General features: G+C 44.2%; 2 protein-coding genes across 5 annotated transcripts; one reads left to right on the forward strand and one right to left on the reverse strand.

Moving 5' to 3' along the window:
• Window positions 1–3,209: 3,209 nt before the first annotated feature.
• On the reverse strand, window positions 3,210–9,703 carry FBXL8 (F-box and leucine rich repeat protein 8). Its single transcript, XM_048516295.1, has 4 exons — window positions 9,668–9,703; window positions 7,387–7,766; window positions 5,660–5,858; window positions 3,210–4,416 (listed from the first exon to the last, which is right to left on the reverse strand). The coding sequence occupies exons 3-4, from the start codon at window positions 5,815–5,817 to the stop codon at window positions 3,441–3,443; spliced, it is 1,134 nt and encodes a 377-aa protein (XP_048372252.1). The 5' UTR covers window positions 5,818–5,858; window positions 7,387–7,766; window positions 9,668–9,703; the 3' UTR covers window positions 3,210–3,440.
• Window positions 7,301–21,789, forward strand: TRADD (TNFRSF1A associated via death domain). 4 transcript variants are annotated; one of them, XM_048516300.1, is made up of 5 exons: window positions 7,301–7,563; window positions 10,985–11,130; window positions 12,970–13,250; window positions 14,680–14,881; window positions 20,430–21,789. In XM_048516300.1, exons 2-5 carry the CDS (start codon window positions 10,989–10,991, stop codon window positions 20,735–20,737), a joined length of 933 nt encoding a protein of 310 aa, XP_048372257.1. In that variant the 5' UTR covers window positions 7,301–7,563; window positions 10,985–10,988; the 3' UTR covers window positions 20,738–21,789. The 4 variants fall into 4 exon arrangements, with proteins under 4 accessions (XP_048372257.1, XP_048372255.1, XP_048372256.1 ...); XM_048516298.1 differs by lacking the exon at window positions 7,301–7,563 and adding an exon at window positions 9,761–10,016; XM_048516299.1 differs by lacking the exon at window positions 7,301–7,563 and adding an exon at window positions 10,053–10,122.
• Window positions 21,790–22,039: the final 250 nt, after the last annotated feature.

A 22,039-nucleotide genomic window follows, 5' to 3' on the forward strand; every position in this document is an offset into this window, starting at 1 on the left:
CTTGAAAGCGGCCATTCTCTCCAGGGCAATGGATCTGTGTCATCGAAAGGTCAGTTGTATTTCCAAGAGACCTCCAAGCCATACTTGAGGGTTGGCAAACCTGCAAGAAGGCACAGAGTCATGCATCAGCACAGGGGTGTGGGTCTGACATCTACTTGTAAGAAAGAGCCAACCTGCATTCACTTTACAAACGAACGCTGGGGACCAGAACTTGGATGAATGAGGGGCTTAAGATCACGTGCTCAGCTGCCTATGTGTGAATGTCATGCGAGTGAGAACTATTCAGCATCCATGTAAAGAAAAATAGTCCATAGGTTGTATTTTGTTCCCTGCAACTTGTGACTCATGAGTCATTTGATTGATATCCAACCTACTGAGAACATTGATGTCCAACCTGCTGAGTACAGGGCCACGGAAGAAATCTTATCTCCAGCCTGCAATGAGGGACCAAGTGGAATGCCCCTTGTATGAGCAGGCAGGAATTTGGATAGCAGGAGGCAATGTGGGTTCACCGTAAGGTAAAGAAAGGTGGTGTATAAATACTTTAATACTCGTGTCCACGTAACGGTGGAACTGTGATGATGGAAGGACTGACTGCTGTCTGCTCTTCTTGTACACAATAGTGGTGCCTGGTATCACAGAATGAAGTTAAGGAGATGGTTAAATTCAAGCTCTACCAAACTCTGTTTCACTTACCTGGGATCCTCAGGCACACCAATGCTCTTCAACATCTGCTGCCCAGAACACAGCCTGGAAGGAGAACATGAATTCATTCCACCCCAGCACTCCCTACAGTTATTTCATGGTAGCCATCCTGAGAGACTTTGGCGGACAACAAAGCGAAGATCCTGCTGGTCACCTGTTCTTGGTTCAGATCCGTCTTCTTCTCTTCCTGGTGTTGGCACCTCTCCATCCAATTTGCAGTGCAATCCTATTCAGAGTTATTCCAGTCTAAGCCAACTAAAAGCAATGGGCTTAGATTGGAGGAACTGTACACAGAATTACATTGCGAAGGTCCTCAAGGTGACAAACAATCAAAACCACTAAAATAGCATTTAAAAATACATACTATTAACCCATTTAAAACAATACATAAACAATTAAAACACATCAAGGAAAGCTGGGTTTCAGGAGTACTGTATCCTTGGGATGGATAGTGGATTCAGGACAGACCAAAAAAAAGCTCCTGAGATCTGATGAGATCACGCTAGCCTGGGCCATCCATGTCAGGGTGGTTTTTATTTTAGGTGATCTTAAAAGGGGATTTGACACATTCATGGATGGTAGGATCATTGGCTGCTCTTGGTTATGGTGACTGAATGAAACCAACACTGCAAAATGCTAATTGGCACCACATTGTAAACAACTTGTGGCTATTCTAAATATACAAATTCATGCCATCAAAATAAGAGTCCAAATGATGTATGTAGTTCACAAGCAATATAAAATGTGTATTTTACAGACAGTATTGTATAGTGTCACTGGTTATTTTATCATTTCATTTCATAACCTTTATTGGCATAAGAAACAGAACAATACTTTTTTAAAAAAAAAGAATAGTTAAAAACGTACTGAAATAACAGTACATAGGAATTTGGCCATGGCCTTGAGAGTCACATTTTTCTCGTTATTGAGTAGAAATACAATTTTTTGTGAGTCGCTTGATTTGACTTGATCTACCAATAAGGGGGCTAGGAGCTTGGCTCTAATAGACGCATACAACTGTAATAAAACATGCCAAACAGGCTCTTCACAGGCGAGATTACAAATACATTTCCTCTCTTGGTGTGGGTGCCCCAGACTTCTTCCTTGTCGAAGAGCAGAAGGTAAAACATTGCAACGAGCTAATGATACGGCCTATTGCCATTTAGGCTCTATTAGCAATTGTAGATATCCTGCCAGAGTTGAGTTATTCAGTAGAATATCCAAAAAGGAGGAAGAACAAAATTTATTGGCCTCATTTATCAATCCCCAGTATTCCAGATCAAGGAGCCTTTTTTTTATTGTACCTTTCGGTTATTTTTATCAACATTTCATTTTCACATGCACAATAGGAATCCAGTATTCATCCCATTTTGATAGATTTTTTTCATCAGATTAATGCAAAGTTGAAAGTTGATGAATGGCCTTTGTCTGCTACTTTAAGAGAAGAACTGACCCCAAACACAATGACCCTCCCTCCAAAAACTCCAAGGCATTTGGTCTTAAAACAGCTTAGAACAATCTTCACATTGCAGCTAGACAAGTATAGCTACATTTTGAGACACATATTTATTGTGAATTATGAAAGATCATACATTATCACAGTTGTATAAATTACAATGAAACATGAACTAGAAAACATACATACATACAGATAAATAATCCAGATTCATCAAAGTAATGTTATGTTCATACTGATTTGAACTAATGGTTCATTTAGCTGTGTGTTAGATTCTAAGTGCATAGCTTATGATCCACATGACGACTGCCCATCATGGTCACAGGAATTTCTTTTAGGGTACATCAGGACCTATGCTCCAAAATGGCACACTTTTCCTCTAGCAATAGCTCAGCAATGAAGCATTTCAGTTCTACACAGCCTGCACTACCAACACAATTTTGAAACCACACAGCAGTCCCTTCCAAACCTCACTTTGGCAGCAAAGTATATTCATATTGTGCTGTCTGCTATACCCATTCAGTGAGGAATAGTTGGCACTATGTAAGCACTGGGTTGCTGCAGAAAGCTACTGCTATCTGAGAGCCAAGTGACACTTGGCAAAGCCCCCTTTGGATCAGACATGTGATGAGATCTGTGCTCAGAATTCCCAGGCAAACGGGAGGCCAACTTGGACGAGATTAGGTTTATGCCTTCCCCGCTCCATTCTGTTTCCCAACTTGCAATGGTCATGGGCAGAGCATTAATTGCTCCACCAGGGAAATTTACATGTAGCCATCAGCCTTCCCAGTAGTGCAAATGCCAGCTCCTGGGGATTGGGGGCATTTCAGTTTGGGGAAAATGCCACAAAGGGGAAATTTGTAACCTCCGCTTCTTGTATTGTTGAAGGCTTTCACGGCCGGATTCAACTGGTTCTGGTGGGTTTTCCGGGCTGTGTGGCCATGGTCTGGTGGATCTTGTTCCTAACGTTTCGCCTGCATCTATGGCTGGCATCTTCAGAGGTGTATCACAGAGTAGCAGACTTCCCTCTGTGATACACCTCTGAAGATGCCAGCCACAGATACAGGCGAAACGTTAGGAACAAGATCCACCAGACCACAGCAACACAGCCTGGAAAACCCACCACAATCCGCTTCCTGTATTTCCCACCCGCACCTGGTCCCTGCACACCTGGAAAATTCTGAATTCCCAGAATATGCCTGATCACAAGAGGAGCATGGGGATTTTGTAATGTATGAACAGGCTGAGCAGGTTGGTGCAAGTGAGCTCTTTAGTCAAGTCATGCAATGATTACTGGTTGCCAAGGGTGTCGTTCTTTGGTGATCTTCAGAGTGTATCTTTTCAGGCCTGTGCAATGCGACAAGAAAGTCTCAATCACTGCTTGGCTAACTGTGCAGTAACAGTGGACTTCTTTCAAACGTACACACTTCTTTGCCAGGTCAATTAAGGAGGAATTGAGGTCATCAGATGGAGTGGTGTGAAGGACCAGCCTCTCCAAACTGCTGCTGTAGTTGCTGGTGACAAACCTCACCTGGTTCACCATGTATGTAAAAGTGTTCAGTTGCAAAGTAGTCACAGGGATATTTGGCTTCAGGATCCGCGGTATCTTCCAGGCAGGGACTGTGTGCTCCAACTCTAGTTCAACGTAGAGTTGTGGATGCTTTTCAGTCACTGCAGCCCAAATCTCTTCTGTAATGACTGGGACATATTTGTCCAGACGTTCACAGAAAAGGTCCAGGCAACTGAAAGGTTCTCGATCTGGCTTCATCAGTTCCAGAAAGACCTCCTCAGACAGGCTGGCATAATAGATGCCCAAAGTGGACAATTTTGGACAAGCTCTGAGGAGCATAACAATGGCTTCTGGCTTAACATTACAAACCAGGGTGCGGTTGTTGATGAACAAGGTGCGCAAGTTTGGGCTGGAGGTTGCAATCAGCTCTACAATCCCATCGTCCAGAGTGAAAGGCATCTGCCGAAAATCAATCTTCTGAAGGTTGATCTTACCCTCGCTCTTGCAGATGTTCTTGATGCTCTGCAGGATGTCTTGGCCTGCATAGAAGTAAGGATTCTCCCCCGTGCAGGCAATGCAGAGGGCCTGCAGCCTGTGGTTCTGCTGGGCTAGCATGTCTAAAATCTGGGAGACGTTCCTCCGGATTACCTCCTTGGACTGATCAAACACAATCTTCAGATGTCTGATAAGGGGCAGGAACTGGTGCAAACTCTGCAACGTCCCATCCTCATCTCCATCCTTGCAGCTGTAAGAGTATCAGGGGGGGGGGGGGGGAAGCATAACTGAAATGTCTGCGGTTGCATCAAGTGACACTGTGACCTTTAATAGTTATAATTCAAATACACAAAATGAGTATAACAACAAAATAATCTCTATGCTAACTGGATGAAAACATGGACCAAATGTTATGACAACTGCTCTCTGAAAATAAGTGGAGGAGGCTTGAGTAAAAGGACGTACTGGCCATTTTACTTACAGGGGAAGTTCCCCGTGAGTCACTGCCCTGGACAGGTACCAACAACCAGGAGCAAACCAAGTCAAGCCCCAGTAGTTCTGCTTAGCACTGTATGGTCCACTCACTTGGTTTACTCCAGGGCCATTTTGACTTTCCAGGCAATGCTTGCCTGAGCGCTTCTATGTAATAACATGCAACCCAGTTTTCTGAATTCTGTTGTTTGGGTTGCACCACACCCACTTTCAATGTTACATGGATGATTTAAAGGTCAAGAAATTAGTTCTAGAATTCGTATTTGCGGTAAGTCTTCGGTTGAAACTATACAGCACTTCTTCCTGTCTTGTGCAATTCACACCAGTCTGAGAAATTTCTGGATCCTCATCTTAACAAAGTTTTTTGCTCCCCTAATTATCATTTTATCAATCTGTTAGCTGATCTAAATTTAAACTTAACAACAGAGGTTTGTAATTACATAACTGCCAGTATTAAACCGCATTTGTTTTTAATAAATAATGAGCAGCATTAAAATTTTGTTTTATCTCTGCCTTTTTTTTCTACTAAACAATTCCGCCTCCAAGATTTTAACTTTTATAGCTAGGTTCCTTATAGAAACTTTGAAATGATTACCTGTGATTGTTCTCATGTATGGGATACTTGTTTGGACAATGTTGGCTGTTTTGTGGATTCTATGCCTAATAAAGGTTTATATATATCTCTCTGCCTTTTTTGCTGGTGAAACACCCTGTAGGCTTTAAGACTTAGACAAGGAATATGCATTAGCTATACAAGACAAAGAGGGAGAATATGCAGGACTGATAGTAAGCAGAGAAAATGGGGAAAGCAAGATGACCAAAAGATGCAGACAGTATAATCCTAGAATAGAAGTTCTTACTGGGAAACTGAGATCTTGAGGGCTGACCAGGTGAAGATGAGAGAAGCAGATCAGTAAGACTGTGCCAGGAAATTGCATAGCTGGAAGTGCAGGTAACAGAGAGGTGGAGTTTAACAGATGAGGTGGACTGCCACTCCTTACCTGATCTCTGTGAAGTTCCAGACAGAACTGGAAGAAACTGCCGCAGCCCAAAGCCGACAAACCTGGAAGGCCACATGTCTGTCCTTGAGAGGGAGGTAGCAAAATATATGAGACAGAATTTCTTCTGGAATCCTGTTCCAGATGTCCAGAGTTGGCATCTTCTTTGAGGCAGCTGATTTCAAAATCCAACAGCAGATCTCTAGATGAAATGTCAACAATAACAACATTAACAATTTGCCCCCAAAGCAGAAATATCAACTGAAATGTGTGTGTGTGTGTGTGTGTGTGTAGAATAACCAAATAAAATTCACAAAACCATTTCAGAGATGTATGAGAGGCCAACGTTTCTTCAGTAATCCCATGATGATTTCCCCCCTCAAAACGTCTCTCTTTTCTCCAAGAATGAACCTGAAGAGAGACTAGAGAATTTCTGAGAAAATTAAGGCAGGGTGATGGGGCTACCATTACTTGCGATCAGGACACAGGTGCTGATGAAACGGATCTAGGAGTGATTTGAAGCTCTACAAATTGTCTGACCCAGTATGGCAGCAGACTGACTGGGCACACAGTAGGTGATGACTAAGGTTGTCAACTCCAGTTTGGAAAATTCTTGGAGATTTGGGGGTGGGACAGAGTTTGGGAAGGACGGGGCTCTCAGCAGGGTATGATGCCATACGTTTTTTCCAGGGGAAGTGATCTCTATAATCTGGTGATCAGTAATTCGCGGAGATCTCCAGGCCCCTGGTGGTAGCTCTTCTGTTAACAGCTAGCCAACTGTCAATAAAAATATTTATCTTCTGATTCTAGCATAACTTGTATAGAATGTAATGCAAGGACTGACAATCAAGACAGTATATTCAGTGTGTGCTAGTCATCAATACAGCAAAAAACCAAACTCACACATCCAAAATCCTCTAAACCAATTAACTTGAAGGATCTGGCATATATGTGCACTGAATTTACAGACTGCTAGGCTTTTTTTTTTTTTTTACATTTTCCCGGCCTCTCCAGGATCACTTCTGATCAAGGCAATTGCCTAATTCCACTTTGGAAGAGCCGTGATCTGGATGGCTCAGGCTAGCCCAATCTCATCAGGTCTCAGAAGCTAAGAAGCTAAGAAGTTAGTACTTGCATGGGAAAGCTGCAGATATAAACTTTTACACAGGTTAGTATAATGATATTCTATTGCTGATGTTCTTCAAAAAATGGAAAAAGCCCTGGTTGCAGGGAACAGAGGCAGGGAAACGTGCCACGTGGAAGCCCCATGGCTGCTGGCAGCTACACAAGCTTGTCCCCATCTTTAAGACAGGTGCCTCCAGACAACTCAAGCTCCAGTGGGGGAAGAGTTAATAACCCTTGCTTGCCGCTGGAAAATGTGTCATGTCAGCAGCTTCCAAGTTCCACAAAAGACATCACGACTGGCTAAGCTATGCCACTAATTGACAGCTGCTTCCAAATTCCACAGAAGGCATCAGGACTGGCTAGGCTAAGCTATGCCACTGATTGACAGCTGCTTTCTGCAACCCTGAAAGGGGCATGGAAGTCCATCTTTGGTTGCAGAAGGAGGGCTTCTCATCACTGGGTGGGAGGGAAAAGAGTGCCAGTTTACAGTTGGGAAAAGAGCAAAGCTGCGCACCAGTGCCCATATTACTTTTAGCCAACTTGGGGACAGTCTCTATGCTCTTCGGCTCGCCACATGTACTATTAGCATTTTGTATTTCACTTACCCGTCAAGATCTCCCTTGTCTGCCTGCTTGAGCAGCCAACAGTTCTCTTCTTCAGGAGCGAGAGAAATTACTCATCAGCTCGGCCGGCCCACTGCAGCAGCCAGGAAGAGGAGGACTCTGACGACTGTTTGCTTTCCAAAAAAAGGATGAGATCATCTCCTCGCATTTGAGACAAAGGTAAATCTTTATAGGCTTTCTGTCAAAAGGAAATCTCCAGTTTCTTGTTTGCCCTGTCCAAATCTTTCTTTGCCACTCCCTGTGTCATAAACCAGGATGGAGAAATTGCTTAACTTAGTGAGTTCAGGGGTGTTGTGGGTTTCCGGGCTGTATGGCCATGTTCCAATAGCACTGAAGATGCCAGTCACAGATGCAGGCAAACTCTTAGGAGAAAATTATTATTATTATTATTATAAAACAGTTATACACAGCAAACAAGATCAATATGCTGGATTTTGTATTACATCACACGTCGGACACTTCCCAAGCATCTAGGACTGTGTGATGTATCGACGAATAATGCGTGCAGAGCCGAGTAGGGTGGCCTTTTGCAGCTGACATATGGTGATTTTGTCAGCGCCAATTGTTTTTAAGTGCCGTTCAAGATCTTTAGGCACTGCACCCAGTGTGCCGATCACCACTGGGACCACCTGTATTATTATTATTATTATTATTATTATTATTATTATTATTATTATTATTATTATTATTATTATTATTATTATTATTATTATTATTATTATATACATAACAACACAGCACAAGTGTCTGGAATTCATCTCTGAATATCGAGTCCTTCCCAAGGACCTAGGATATTAGAGGTATTTGCGTAGAATGTGTGCAGTTCCTAGAAGTGCTGCTTTCTGCAGCATGTGGGCTGACGTTCTGTCCAAGTTTAGGCTTTCCAGATGTTTTTCAAGATTTCTTGGGATTCCTCCTAGAGCACCGACTACTAGTGGGATTACTGTTGTTCTTTTTTGCCACAATCGTTCAACTTCAATTTGTAGGTCCTTGTATTTTGTGATCTTTTCCAGCTCTTTGTCCTCTACCCTGCTGTCAACTGGCACAGCAACATCTATGATCCAAACATGTTTTTTCTCTATCACTGTTATGTCTGGGGTGTTGTGTGCCAGGTGTCTGTCTGTTTGTATTCTAAAGTCCCAGAGTATTTTTGCTTCTTCATTTTCTGTGGTCTTCTCTGGCTTGTGCTAGTACCAGGTCTTGCTACAGGGCAGGCCGTACTTTTTGCAAAGGTTCCAGTGCACCATTGCTGCTAGCCTATTGTGACGTTCAAGATAGTCAGTTTGGGCTATTTTCTTACAACAGCAGATGATGTGCTTATTATTATTATTATTATTATTATTATTATTATTATTATTATTATTATTATTATTAATAATAATAATAATAATAATAATAATAATAATAATAGACCACCCTATCCCTGAAGGGCTCAGGGCGGTGTACAGTAAAACCAATAACAGACAATATGACATAGTGTACAAAGACAAAAGTGCGTTAAAATCCATTAAAACAGGAGCAACATCATACATGCAAAAACCCATATTTAAAAAGAGGCATCCGAATCTCAAATCACCCTATACCCCCTTTTACTGGAACATGTCCATACAGATCAGAAACACCCCAATGATTCAGGGACGTGAAAGCCTTCCACAATACATTGGTGAGTACAATTTGAACCAAAAGGGAGTAGGTTAAACCCTTTGATGTTAGGTCTCCCACCCTTAAGCCAATAAAAGGACTCTGAAGTACTGCTCAGTAGCGTTCACTGTATAGGCATTGAAGAACACCACAGTCAGAACACTGTTTGGAAACACAGTTTGGATGTAATGACAAAGTCTTTAGCAAGGTTGTCAACTTCCAGGTACGGGCTGAACATCCTGGAACTACGACTGATCTCCAGTCTACATAAATCACTTAGGTTAAAAAAATCCACTTTTCCTAGAAAGCATGGCTGCTTTGGAAAGTGGACTGCATAGAATAATCTTTCCTGAGGTCCCGTCACCTCTCCCGTCCCAGGTTGCAGCCTCAAAGTTTCAGGTTCTAGACCCGGACAACCCCACGGAGTTCCAGGTTCTAGACCCGGAGCGGGCAACCCCACAGAGAAATCCTGCCAAAGGGCTTCCCGGGCAGAGTCCTCCGTTGAAACCCTTCGGGGATAGGGCGGTATATCAAATCTAATAAATAAAATAAATAAACCGAGCCCAGCCCACCCCTTTCCCAGTGCGGAAACACCCCGCTCATCTGAGACGCCTTAAAGTACCGTTCTTTGGGAGCGCTTCTGATTGGCTGCCTGAACTTCCCGGAGGGAGGACCGACCAAAGGGCAAAGGGAGCCTCGTTTCGACTGGCAGATCACGTAGCCAGTGAGAAGGGATCCCTGCTGCAAGCCGTGGAAAGAGAGGCGGTTCCCTTAAGCCGAAGCAAATGATCATTTTTTTGACGCTCATGCAAAAAAAAAATCCTGCTTTTCTCGGGTTTTTACAAAAAGGCGACGTCCAGGATCCCACGCAGCCGATTAGCCCCTTGCACGCGAGTGGGATCCGCAGTTCCTTGCTTAGGGATCTGGTCCCTCCCCCGACCCCCCGGGAGCCACATGATCCCGCGAATGAGGTTCATTTTCCATGGTGCCAGTGCGCAGGGGCGGAAGGCGCAGGCGTTTGCTGGGTCGGGACGCGTGTAAAGTGGGGAGGCAGTGGGGGCACCTGGGCCGAGGCAGGTAAGGGGGCCGCCTCTCACTGGGGAAAGGGAGGGAGCAAAGCCCCTTGGAGGTTTAGCGAGGGCGATCCCATCATGCCAGTTTCGAGAGATCTAGGGGCGTGATCGCTCCCTTTGAATTGCGTCAAGTGTTGGTCCCAGAGAAAAGGGAAGAAGCAGCAAAAACGTGGGAATGAGTTATTGAAAGAAAGAATTTCTATTGTCAAATACATATGTGTGTGCTGTTTGGTAGAGCTTAGCAGAGTTGCAAGGAATAACAGGGTCAGTCTAGTGTTGCTATAAAACATGAGATAAACCTTGCTGATTTATTAAAATGCAGTAGAGAAGGTTATATATATTTGGTCTACACAGCCATATCACTTAGCTATCTCTGTCTACCTGCTTGCCGCTTCAAGAGGGATTTCTATAGACTAAGCCTTCAGGAACATTGTTAAGGTGTAGCCTGCTGTAAAGATCAATTTACTTAAGCAGAACTGGTAGAAAAATCAACATTTGAAATCCAGGAGTGATCTCTCTGAATCTGCTTCCAAAATGCATTATACTAAGAACTGCTTTCAAATTTCCCTGGTCACTCCGGCCTACCTTTTCCATGTATTTGTATTCCACTTGCATTAGAGTGACTTTTATACGGACCAGTTCTTAGGGTTGGTGCATCAATCTCAATCTTGTAACTAGCAAACTGCGGGGAGTGATGTTATTCCATGGTATTGGCTCATGTTTGTGTATGATTGGGTTATCCAAAGGTTACTCTTGGCTGTGCAGAAGCCACTCAGGATTCAGTAGTTTCCACACCCCTTGGGTCCTCTGACTTAACAGATGTGTCTGTGTTGTTTTTCTTTCAATTATTTTTTTGTTGTTGGCAGAAAAATGGGCGACATCTCTGAGGCCTGGGTGGGAAGCGCTTACCTCTTTGTCCAGTCGACCTCTGAAAACGTTCTCCTGCCCTTGCTCTATGGAAATGCAGAGCAGAAACCTCAGGTGTACAGAGCACTCAAATTGGCATTCGCAGGTATGTGTTCTGAATCCACGTGCCCTTTTGCGTTCAGCATGGCCCAGAGATTGGCTGGCTGCCCCATTCTATTGATGACATGAAAAGTAGCCCCTTGCAAGGTGGCTGAGTTTGACTTTAGCCAGTGTATTGATGCTTCAAACACCACTGGAAACTCCATGAATTTGTGGCCCATTGGACACAGACGTGACACTCCCTAGCTACCTTTGCCAAGCAAGGTTCAGTCAGTGGTCCGTGGATGGCAGCAATTTCCAGACCTCAGTTTCCAGACCAGATTTCAATGCCATTTCCTTTCTTTAGAAAATTTATATCAGTTCAGATCAGTTCAAGGTTCTCTCCTTATCAAAGAACCATAAAGATAACAGGTGAGTCATAAGGCCTTCTGTCTTTGTCCCTGCTGGCTCCAACAGAAGTTTGGTTCAAGCCCTTGTTTGTTTGTTTTTAATTGGTCTTTTTTCCTGTTTGTGAAAGAGCATGACAAATGGTACAGAACTGATGAAGAGTGCCTGGCACACTTCTCATGAACCTCGCCAGAGCTAAGTGGGCAAAGGTGCCATTTCAGACCCACCTTTTTTGTGAGTTGTAGGCCCCATGTGATTATTTCCCAGCCGCATCTCTGCCACCAGCCTGGTACAGACACCCACCCACCATGCAGTGACTCTCCATGTGGGCAGTGAGGGTGGGATTGAGTGTGCTGTCCTCGCCCCCTGCTTGTGTGCAATTGCCTGGACATCTGCAGAGTGCAGCTGAGTGGAGGAAGGGGCTGCAGGTACACCCCCTCCCCATGATCACCAGCGACTCTTTCAGAATGTTGCTTGTCATCAGGAAGAAGCTATGACTGCTTCCTCTAAATAGTATGCAGATAACCAGGTAATTATACTGGGGGAGGGGCAGAGGTGGTGTGTCCTTGTCTGCTCTCCCTCCCCACACGATGAGTCAAGGGAGCATCACCTGTATGGGACTTCTGTTGAACTCCATAAACTGAGTGACTGTATTGACAGGCAATTAAACAGGCAAACTGGCATTGCTGCACTTAAAAATGGAATATAATAAATGTTCTAAATACACTGGTGGGTTTTTTTGTGGTGGGGGTTGCAATTTGAACTCAAATATATCCACAGTTCTTGTCCAGGGCTTTAAACGTTGCAGCAGAATTTCCCCTCTACCTCCCCTCCATCTGAAATGGCCGCTCTTTGTGGTGGGTTGCACACAGGCATAGCTTGCCAGCTGGCTGTTGCTGTAGCAGGAAGAGACCAAGTTCCAAGACTGACTTTACGTGTGTGGGGGCAGATTTCCTCATGTGTGAAAGTATCCCCAGAGGATGAAAGAAAGAGGCAACCATGTATTCTTGAGACCCCAAATCCCAGATCCCACTTTGCAAACTTACATCTATGCAAAGATAAGCCCACTATGCACCCAGTGATGGAGAAACATTGGGGTTTTGCCACTCTGGCTAACCATGGGGCTTCCAGGGTCTTTGATGCCGCAAGTAGGATCGCATCAGTACAGAAATCTAGCCCTGGAGGAAATGTATCTCAGCCGTAGACACTGAACATGAAAGAAGGTTCAGGGATCTTCTAACCACACCAGTTTAGAAATGGGACTTTTAACAGCTGCATGACAAATAGAAATTCAGCGAGTGAAACATATCCCAGATGGGAAAAGCATCACCTTCTAGCCTGCACAGAGGCCTTGTTAGGAGAAAGAAAGAATGAAAATAGTTTTTCATATACTGAAATTTCCAGTGGGGAACTTAGTTCTGCTTTGCCGGGAGAAACACCGGTTGGTTCCAACTCCATGAATTAATTTGCTAGTGACTTTTCTCCTTCTCTTTGCCAGATTCCACGGGTTGCCTCAATGGGGTGGACATGCTGAAAGTCCACTGCAGTGACCCCCACTTGATTGTCCAACTCAAATTCTGCAACCTAGAGAACTGCCGCAAATTTCTGCAAAGTTACCGCGAAGGAGCTCTCCGGAACTCTCTTCAGAGACATCTCAAAGTCTGCTTGGCCATGTCTAGCCCTCTTCCTGTCCAGATGGAGCTGAAAACTAGCGCTGGGCAGTTGGACTCTATGCTTCTGGAAGAGGAACGCTGTGTGGAATGCATCTCTCAAGAAAAGGTGTTGGCTGAAGTTTAGGCTGTGTGGGTGGATTATTATTTATAGTTGAGAAAACAGGATTATAAATAGGTTTTTCAAGGTCAGAGATGAGCAGAGGTGGTTTCCCACTGCCTGCCTCTTCATAGCTACCCTGGACTTCTTCTATGGCCTGTCAAGCAGGCAGGCATTTTCTGAAATGTTATATGCAGCAGTTCTATGGGAATGCAGCACAAGACTCCAGTGCCTGCAAAGGACAGCTGGTATTTAGAGTCCGGTTATGGCTGTAAACATGTTTTAGTTACTGAGAGGGACGAGAAGCCATGGAAATTGCTAATCCTCTTTCTATCCATCTGTTGGAAATCTTAGGACTCAGATAGATGTAATTAAATTTCTCCATCTTCATCCAAATTGTAAAATACAAATTGCAGTTTTGTTTAACCTCAGTTTGCCACAGGTTGGGTAGAGAAGAAAGAGGGGGTTTAATGTGTCCACCTTCGCACAATTTCAGTGTTCAAAACCAGGTTCCCCACTTTCCACTTTTAACAATGGTCTTTTTCTCCTTTAAAATTCCAGTGTCAAAGAGGTGGAACCAGTTATCAAAACCAAGTGGAAGTTGAAGTGTTAAATCTTCTCTTCCCTGGGTGGCCCTGAGGCAAACTGAGCTGGACTAGCTTGCAGATTACATTTTATAGACGGATAATCAGAGATGGACACAGGAGGGGCTTCAGCACAGTAAAGAGAAAGTGTTTGGCATGCAGAAAATTCCAGATTTGATCCCCAGCATCTCTAGTTAGAAATAGTTAGATGGTAGGTGATGTGAAAAGCCTCTACTTGGGACCTGAAGAGCAGTGGTCAGCCGAAGTAGACAGCGCTGACTGAATTCCATGTAAGACAGCTTCATGTATGGAGACGTGTGATTTTCATTGTGGCAATTTTTATTTATTTATTGGATTTTATAGGCTGCCTCACCCCCGAAGGGCTCGAGGCGGCTCACAGTCATAACTATACTCAATAATAGTTACATTAAAACATAAATATAAGTTAACCCGATAAAATGACACAATTACAGCAGCAACTAATCTTTCAGCAGCAACAGATACATCAGAATTAAAGAAAACAAGGAAATAAAATCAGGCGCCCGATCTAGAAGCCAGGAGGGGAAGGGCCAAGCGCAAGATGGAAGTCATGGCCCTGCCAAGATGGAATTTTGACATTGTTCATTCACCTGCCTGCTTTCTTGACTTGCAATATGCTTTATCAACAAACTCCCTAGTCTGTTTTAACAGCCATAGGGACTAGAAGCTTGGGTTCTACCTTACTAGAAGCTATGGATCCTTATCTTATGCAGAATCCTGAACCAAAGAGGTTGAGAGCCAATCTTGTGGGAAAATAAGACAACATGCAGTTCCTTTTAAAGTAAATATTGCTTTTATACTTGCTTGTATTTCAGCCTAACCGTCTCAGGGATGAAGAAATTACAAAGCTAGAGGAATCCCTCCAGAACTTGAGTTGTCAGGAAGTTAACAGCAACGTTGTGAGTTCAACAGTGCAGAGTCCATCTTTGGATTCTTCACTTCCACCCTGCAGTTCTGGTAAAAGTTTGAGTTCTCTGCCACAAGGAGACACCTTCACCTTTCAGGGACAGCAATTTGGTAAGTGTGAAGCCAGGGATGGCAGTGGTGGGCATGGGAGGGATCCAAGCATGGGAGGGGGAAACATCATGAAAAATGGCTGGAATATACATATACCGAGAAAGAGAGAGAAACGTGTAGAGCACAGGTGTCAAACTTGCAGCCCTCCAGATGTTCATGAACTACAATTCCCATCAGCCCTTGCCAGTATAGCCAATGCTCATATTGGGAAGGACTAATGGGAATTGTAGTTCATGAACATCTGGAGGGCCGCGAGTTTGACACCCCTGGTGTAGAGATTTACTTAAAGAGATTGCATAATGAGTGCATTTCTTTATGTCACCTTGTGGGGGCACTCTGAAAACATGATTTCCTTGTACACAAATACCTAGAAAAGTTTGGAAGATGTTTCCCATGTTATTGAATTAGAAAATACCATGTTTGTGTGTGTTGAAATGATGTTCACATATAAGTCTGATGTATTTCCAGCTGTTTGGCACAGGTACACATCTCATGGTGATGTTCTAAAACCGATGCTCCCATTATGGCTAATTAGCTTCATCTTGGTTTTCCCATGAGTTACAAAGAATACGATTACAAAATTTCATGAAGCACTAGAACCCACACAGAACATTCTAGAACAAAGATGGTCCAAGAAATGACAGATTAATTCACAAATCTCCTGTCATCTTTCAGTGAGAAAAAGTAGAGTTCATAAGAACATAAGAACTAGCCTGCTGGATCAGACCAGAGTCCATCTAGTCCAGCATTCTGCTACTCGCAGTGGCCCACCAGGTGCCTTTGGGAGCTCACATGCAGGAGGTGAAAGCAATGGCCTGCTGCTGCTGCTCCTGAGCACCTGGTCTGCTAAGGCATTTGCAATCTGAGATCAAGGAGGATCAAGATTGGTAGCCATAGATTGACTTCTCCTCCATAAATCTGTCCAAGCCCCTTTTAAAGCTATCCAGGTTAGTGGCCATCACCACCTCCTGTGGCAGCATATTCCAAACACCAATCACACGTGAAGAAGTGTTTCCTTTTATTAGTCCTAATTCTTCCCCCCAGCATTTTCAATGAATGCCCCCTGGTTCTAGTATTGTGAGAAAGAGAGAAAAATTTCTCTCCATCAACATTCTCTACCCCATGCATAATTTTATAGACTTCAATCATATCCCCCCTCAGACGTCTCCTCTCCAAACTAAAGAGTCCCAAATGCTGCAGCCTCTCCTCATAAGGAAGGTGCTCCAATCCTTCAATCATCCTCGTTGCCCTTCTCTGCACTTTTTCTATCTCTTCGATATCCTTTTTGAGATGTGGTGACCAGAACTAAACACAGTACTCCAAGTGTGGTCGCACCACTGCTTTATATAAGGGCAAGACAATCCTTGCAGTTTTATTATCAACTCCTTTCCTAATTATCCCCAGCATAGAGTTTGCCTTTTTCACAGCTGCCATGCATTGAGTTGACATTCCCATGGAACTATCCACTAAGACGCCCAAATCCCTTTCCTGGTCTGTGACTGATAGCACTGATCCCTATAGCATGTATGTGAAGTTTGGATTTTTTGCCCCTATGTGCATCACTTTACATTTTGGTACATTGAACTGCATTTGCCATTTCTTAGCCCACTCACTTAATTTATCAAGGTCCGCTTGGAGCTCTTCGCAATCCTTTGTGGTTCTTACCACTCTACATAATTTGGTATCATCTGCAAACTTGGCCACCACACTACCCACCCCTACTTCCGGGTCATTTATGAATAAGTTAAAGAGCACTGGTCCCAAAACGGATCCTTGGGGGACACCACTCCCTACATCTCTCCATTGTGAGAACTTCCCATTTATACCCACCCTTTGTTTCCTGTTCCTCAACCAGTTTTTAATCCATAGGAGGACTTCCCCTCTTATTCCTTCATTGCTGAGTTTTCTCAACAGTCTCTGGTGAGGAACTTTGTCAAAAGCCTTTTGGAAATCCAAGTAGACAATGTCCACTGGTTCCCCCTTATCCACATGTCTGTTTACACCCTCAAAGAACTCTAGTAAGTTTGTAAGACAGGACTTTCCTCTACAAAGCCATGCTGACTCTTTCCTCAGCAGGTCTTGCTTTCTACATGTTTAATAATTTTATCTTTAATGATAGATTCTACTAATTTACTTAATTTACCAGGAACAGATGTCAAACTGACTGGCCTGTAATTTCCTGGGTCCCCCCTAGACCCTTTCTTAAAGATTGGTGTGACATTGGCCATCTTCCAGTCTTCAGGGATGGAGCCTGATTTCAGGGATAAGTTGCATATTAATGTGAGAACATCAGTAATTTCATGCTTGAGCTCTTTAAGAACTCTTGGATGAATGCAATCTGGGCCAGGGGATTTGGTAGCATTTAGTTTATCAATGGCTGCCAGAACTTCTTCCTTGTCTACCATCTTCGCTAGTTCCTCGGATTCACCTCCTAAGAAGCTTGGTTCAGGTGCAGGAATTTTCCTCACCTCCTCTTGGGTGAAGACAGATGCAAAGAATTCATTCAGCTTCTCTGCAATCTCCCTGTCATCTTTTAGCACACCTTTTGTTCCTTCATCATCTAATGGGCCTACTGCTTCCCTAGCTGGCTTCCTGCTTTTGATGTACTTGAAGAACTGTTTGTTGCTAGTCTTGATGTTCGCAGCCATGCGTTCCTCATAATCCTTTTTTGCCTCCTTTACAGCTAACTTGCTTCTCTTTTGCCACCATTTGTGTTCTCTCTGGTATTCTTAATCAGTTAAGTTGGACTTCCATTTTCTAAAAGACATCTTTTTTTCCTAATAATTTCCTCAACCTCCCTTGTTAACCATGGTGGCTTTCTTTTGGACTGTACGCTGCCTTTCCTAACCTCACGGAACACATTCCAGCTGAGCTTTTAAGACGGTGTTTTTAAATAACCTCCAAGCACCTTGGACATTTTTTGACTCTCTTGATTTTCCCCTTTCAGCTTCCCTCGCACTATCCCCCTCATCTTTGAGAAATTTCCCTTTCTGAAGGCGAATGTAACTACATTAGTAGTTGTCACTTTTTCGCATGCAGAGATACTGAATCTGACAGCATTGTGGTCGCTGTTCCCTATCGGCTCAACAACACTGACTTCCCGCACCAGGTCCTGGGTTCCACATAGAATTAGATCTAGGATCACATCTCCCCTGGTTGGTTCTACAACCATCTGCTCTAAGCCACAGTCATTTAGCATATCCAGGAATGTTCTCTCCTTACTATGACCTGAATATGCATTTTTCCAGTTTATATGGGGATAGTTAAAATCGCCCATTACCACGACATTTTTTGCTTTTGTTGGCCTCTCTAATTTCTTTTTCCATCTCAGAATCCTCTTGTGCACTTTGGTCAGGGGGACAATAATATATTCCTAATGTTAAACTATGCTTCACCCCTGGTATTGATATCCACAGTGCTTCTGTAGAGGAATCAGCTCCCCCTGCATTGTATTTTTTATGTGACACTATGCTCTCTTTGATGTAGAGGGCCACCCCACCCCCAATACGCCCTGTCCTATCCTTCCTGTAGAGCCTGTAACCTGGGATAACAGCATCCCACTGGTTCTCCTCATTCCACCATGTCTCTGTGATGCCCACTATATCAATGTCCTCCTTCAAAACTCTGTACTCCAGCTCCCCCTTTTAGGCTCTAATGCTTCTACTATTAGCATAGAGACACTTGTATACTCTGTCTCTGTCCCTAACCTGGGATTCATGTGTTTTTTTGCCCTCTAGCCTTTTTTGTAGACACTATCACGTATCACATTGCTATGCTCCTCGCTTGTATCGCGGTTGATTTAGAAAACCTCCCTCTCTGTCTGCATCCCCATGGACTCTGTATTCTGAACCGAAGTCACCTCAGCTCCTGTCGGCTTTCCCCAGGGATCAGTTTAAAAGCTGTTCTGCCACCTTTTAATGTTGATGCCAGCAGCCTGGTTCCTCTTTGGTTAAGATGAAGCCCATCCCTTTTGTACAGGCCTGCCTTATCCCAAAAGGTTCCCAGTTCCTGACAAAGCTGAAACCCTCTGCCTTACACCACCTTCTCTCTCATCCACGCATTTGAGACCCTGTATCTGGGCTGCCTAGCTCGCCTATGCTGTGGAATGAACAGGTAGCATTTCGAGAACGCCACCTTGGGGGCCCTGGATTTTAACCTTTTTCCTAGCAGCCTAAATTTAGCTTCCAGAACCTCCCGGCTACATTTCCCAATGTCATTGGTACCAATGTGGACCACAACTGCTGACTCCACCCCAGCACTGTCTAACAGCCTATCTAGATGAAGCGTGACATCCACAACCTTCGCACCAGGCAGGCAAGTCACCATGCGGTCATCACGCTTCTCACAAACCCAACTCTCTATATTCCTAATGATCGAATCACCCACTACAAGGAGCCCCCCACCTCCCCGAGGGGTATCCTCAGTGCGAGAGGATATCTGACCACCAGCTAAGGAAGGGGTCCCATCTAAGGGAGCATCTTCCACCACCTCAGACTGGCACCCTCCGTCACCCAGACTCTCATTCTCCATGACATCTGAAGAGATGTCACCTTGGGAGTGGGACCCGGCTGCTAGGTCCCTGAAAGCCTCGTTTGTTGCCCTCTACCTCTCTCAGCTTCGCCAGGTCTGCCACCTTGGCTTCAAGAGAACGCACACGTTCCTTGAGTGCCAGGAGCTCATTGCAGCGAGGGCACATCCATGACTTCTGCCCTAGTGGCAGATAGTCATACATGTGACACTCAGTGCAAAACACTGGAAAGCCCCCATCCCCCTGCTGGCTTCCTGCCTTCATATCTAATTTTGTTTAGATATTCAAATACTGATTTTAATTAGTGCCTCCCTCTTAAGGTTTCTATACTTTCTACTATCCCTTAAAATATGTTCTTATTTAGTAAAACACCTGCACGCGCCGTTAGGCGCGCACCGCTGGTTCCAGAGACTAACTGAAAAGATTTACAAATGTGAGAAGCCCCACCCCTTCAGCAGCCTCCACCAATCAGCAGCCCTAGGACAAGGAGAAAAAAAGAGAAACCCCCTGTTTAAAATACACTGTTTAAAAGATGTGGCTTTGAGAAAAGCCCTCTGTAAAGAAATAATCAGAGCTCCTCAGCCCTTTCTGGCCCACTGCTGTTCTCCACTGCTCCTCTTGATCACATCTCATCTTTTTATCTGTTTTTATCCTTTTATCATCTTTTTATCTGTTTAAAAAAGTCTCTCGTGCCTGTTTTATGTTGTGACAAGAAAAGTGTGGGGAAAAGAAAGTTACACCCTTCTGCTTTCACAGTTGTTCCTTGGATCTGAAGAAAAGGAGCCCATTCATGTATATGTTTTTCAGTTCAAGGGTGGGAAGCAAATGATGTTATAAAATAAAATTGCTCACATGCTACATTTTCTAAAAGAACTATTATTAAATGGTGCTCAGGTCCTGTAGGGACAAGTTTTGGAGGGAAAATTCTTCTCAGGGAATCAGATTGTCGAGGGTCTGGTTTAAAAAACTGTGCCCTGGTGTGTTGCAATGTTAGTTTCATTTTTCTATTATCTTTTAAAGCTAACAGAAAAATCACCCTAGATGACCATCAGATGTTTGCCAAACACGTTTCAAAGAAATGGAAGCAAGTGGGCCGGTCCCTGCAGGCCAATTGCCGAGCCCTCCAGGATCCCACCATTGATAATATAGCCATGGAGTATGAGCGGGAAGGCCTTTACGAACAAGCCTACCAGATGCTCCGCAGGTTTATCGACTCTGAGGGAAAGAGAGCCACCATACAGAGACTGATCGCCGCTCTGGAGGACAACGATCTCATAAGCTTAGCCGAGAAGCTGCTAGGGATTCACCCTAACAATACCTCAGTGTAGGAAATAGACAAAAGGATTCTTTGCTCGAGGTTACTGGAACACAGTCTCTTGACAAGTCTCTTGACTGCAGCTTAGTAATGTAGTGCCAGCCCCCACCCCCAGCTGTGATTATCTGCCACTGGTGGCTGCTTGTCAAAAGAAGCCACTGCAGGAGTGATTTAGACCAGAAGACGACCGAATGTATCAGCACTGCATGGTGGATATTTTCAAGAAAAGCCCATCTTCCAAGGAAAATGGACCTATCAGGTCGTCACTGTTCCTTGCAGCACTGAAGCCAAAGTAACTCCAAACTTTAATGGAAGAGCAAAAACTGGTGGGTGTAATGTATGTTGAGTGACTGTAACCAGGGCTAGTTCTGTCTAGCAAGGGCCAGGCTGTGTATACATTCACCCAACTCTTTGACTGTAGTGTGAAGTAATATGTATTAAGATGCCTTATAATGAATCAGACCATCAGTCCATCATGGTCAGAAATGTCTCCTCAGACTGGCAGAGACACAGGTCAGAGCCTTTCCCATCAGTGAATACTTGATTCTTTCATCTGGAGATGCTGAGGATTGAACCTGGGACCTTCTGCATGCTAAGCAGAGGCTAACCACAGAGCCACAGCCCCTCCCCTATCTTGTATGTGTCCACACAAATGGGCCTCCAACAGGTCGCTGATGACACTTACCTGGAGTTAACTCAGGGAAGAACAGCATGTTCACAGCCACGTTTGTGAAATGGCTGAATTGGAGGCATCAGGTCCTGGAAGATCAAGTAATCTACGTGCCTTGGAAGAGCTGACCACCGCATGGTTGAAACAGTTGCCGTTCAACAGCCCTGAGGCTCAAGTAGCCAACGTGCCTTAAAACAACTGTCCACTGAATGTCTGAACCAGCTCCACTGGAAAAGTTGTTAACGTTTGTGGTGATCAGCAAGTTCCCTGTGAAGCTTTTTTCTTCAAAATAAACTCAGGAGGGCTTTTTCATATTTTCATATTCACCCCTTGTGAAGAAGAGTTGGGTTTTTTTATACCCTGCTTTTCTCTACCAAAAGGAGTCCCAAACCATCTTACGCACTCCTTCCCTTCCCCCCTCCCACAACAAGCACCTTGTGAAGTAGGTGGGGCTGAGAGAGTTCTGAGAGGACTGTGACTGGCCCAAGGTCACCCAACAGGCTGCATGCAGAGGAGTGGAGAATCAGGTCTGGTTCTCCAAACCAGAGTCTGTCACTCATGTGGAGGAGCGAAAGATCAAACCCCATTCTCCAGATTACACTGTTCTTAGCCAATACACTACAGTTGGCTCTCTGTGGGAAATGA

The sequence above is a fragment of the Sphaerodactylus townsendi genome, linkage group LG14, assembly GCF_021028975.2.
Source record: "Sphaerodactylus townsendi isolate TG3544 linkage group LG14, MPM_Stown_v2.3, whole genome shotgun sequence".
Lineage (NCBI taxonomy): Eukaryota > Metazoa > Chordata > Lepidosauria > Squamata > Sphaerodactylidae > Sphaerodactylus > Sphaerodactylus townsendi.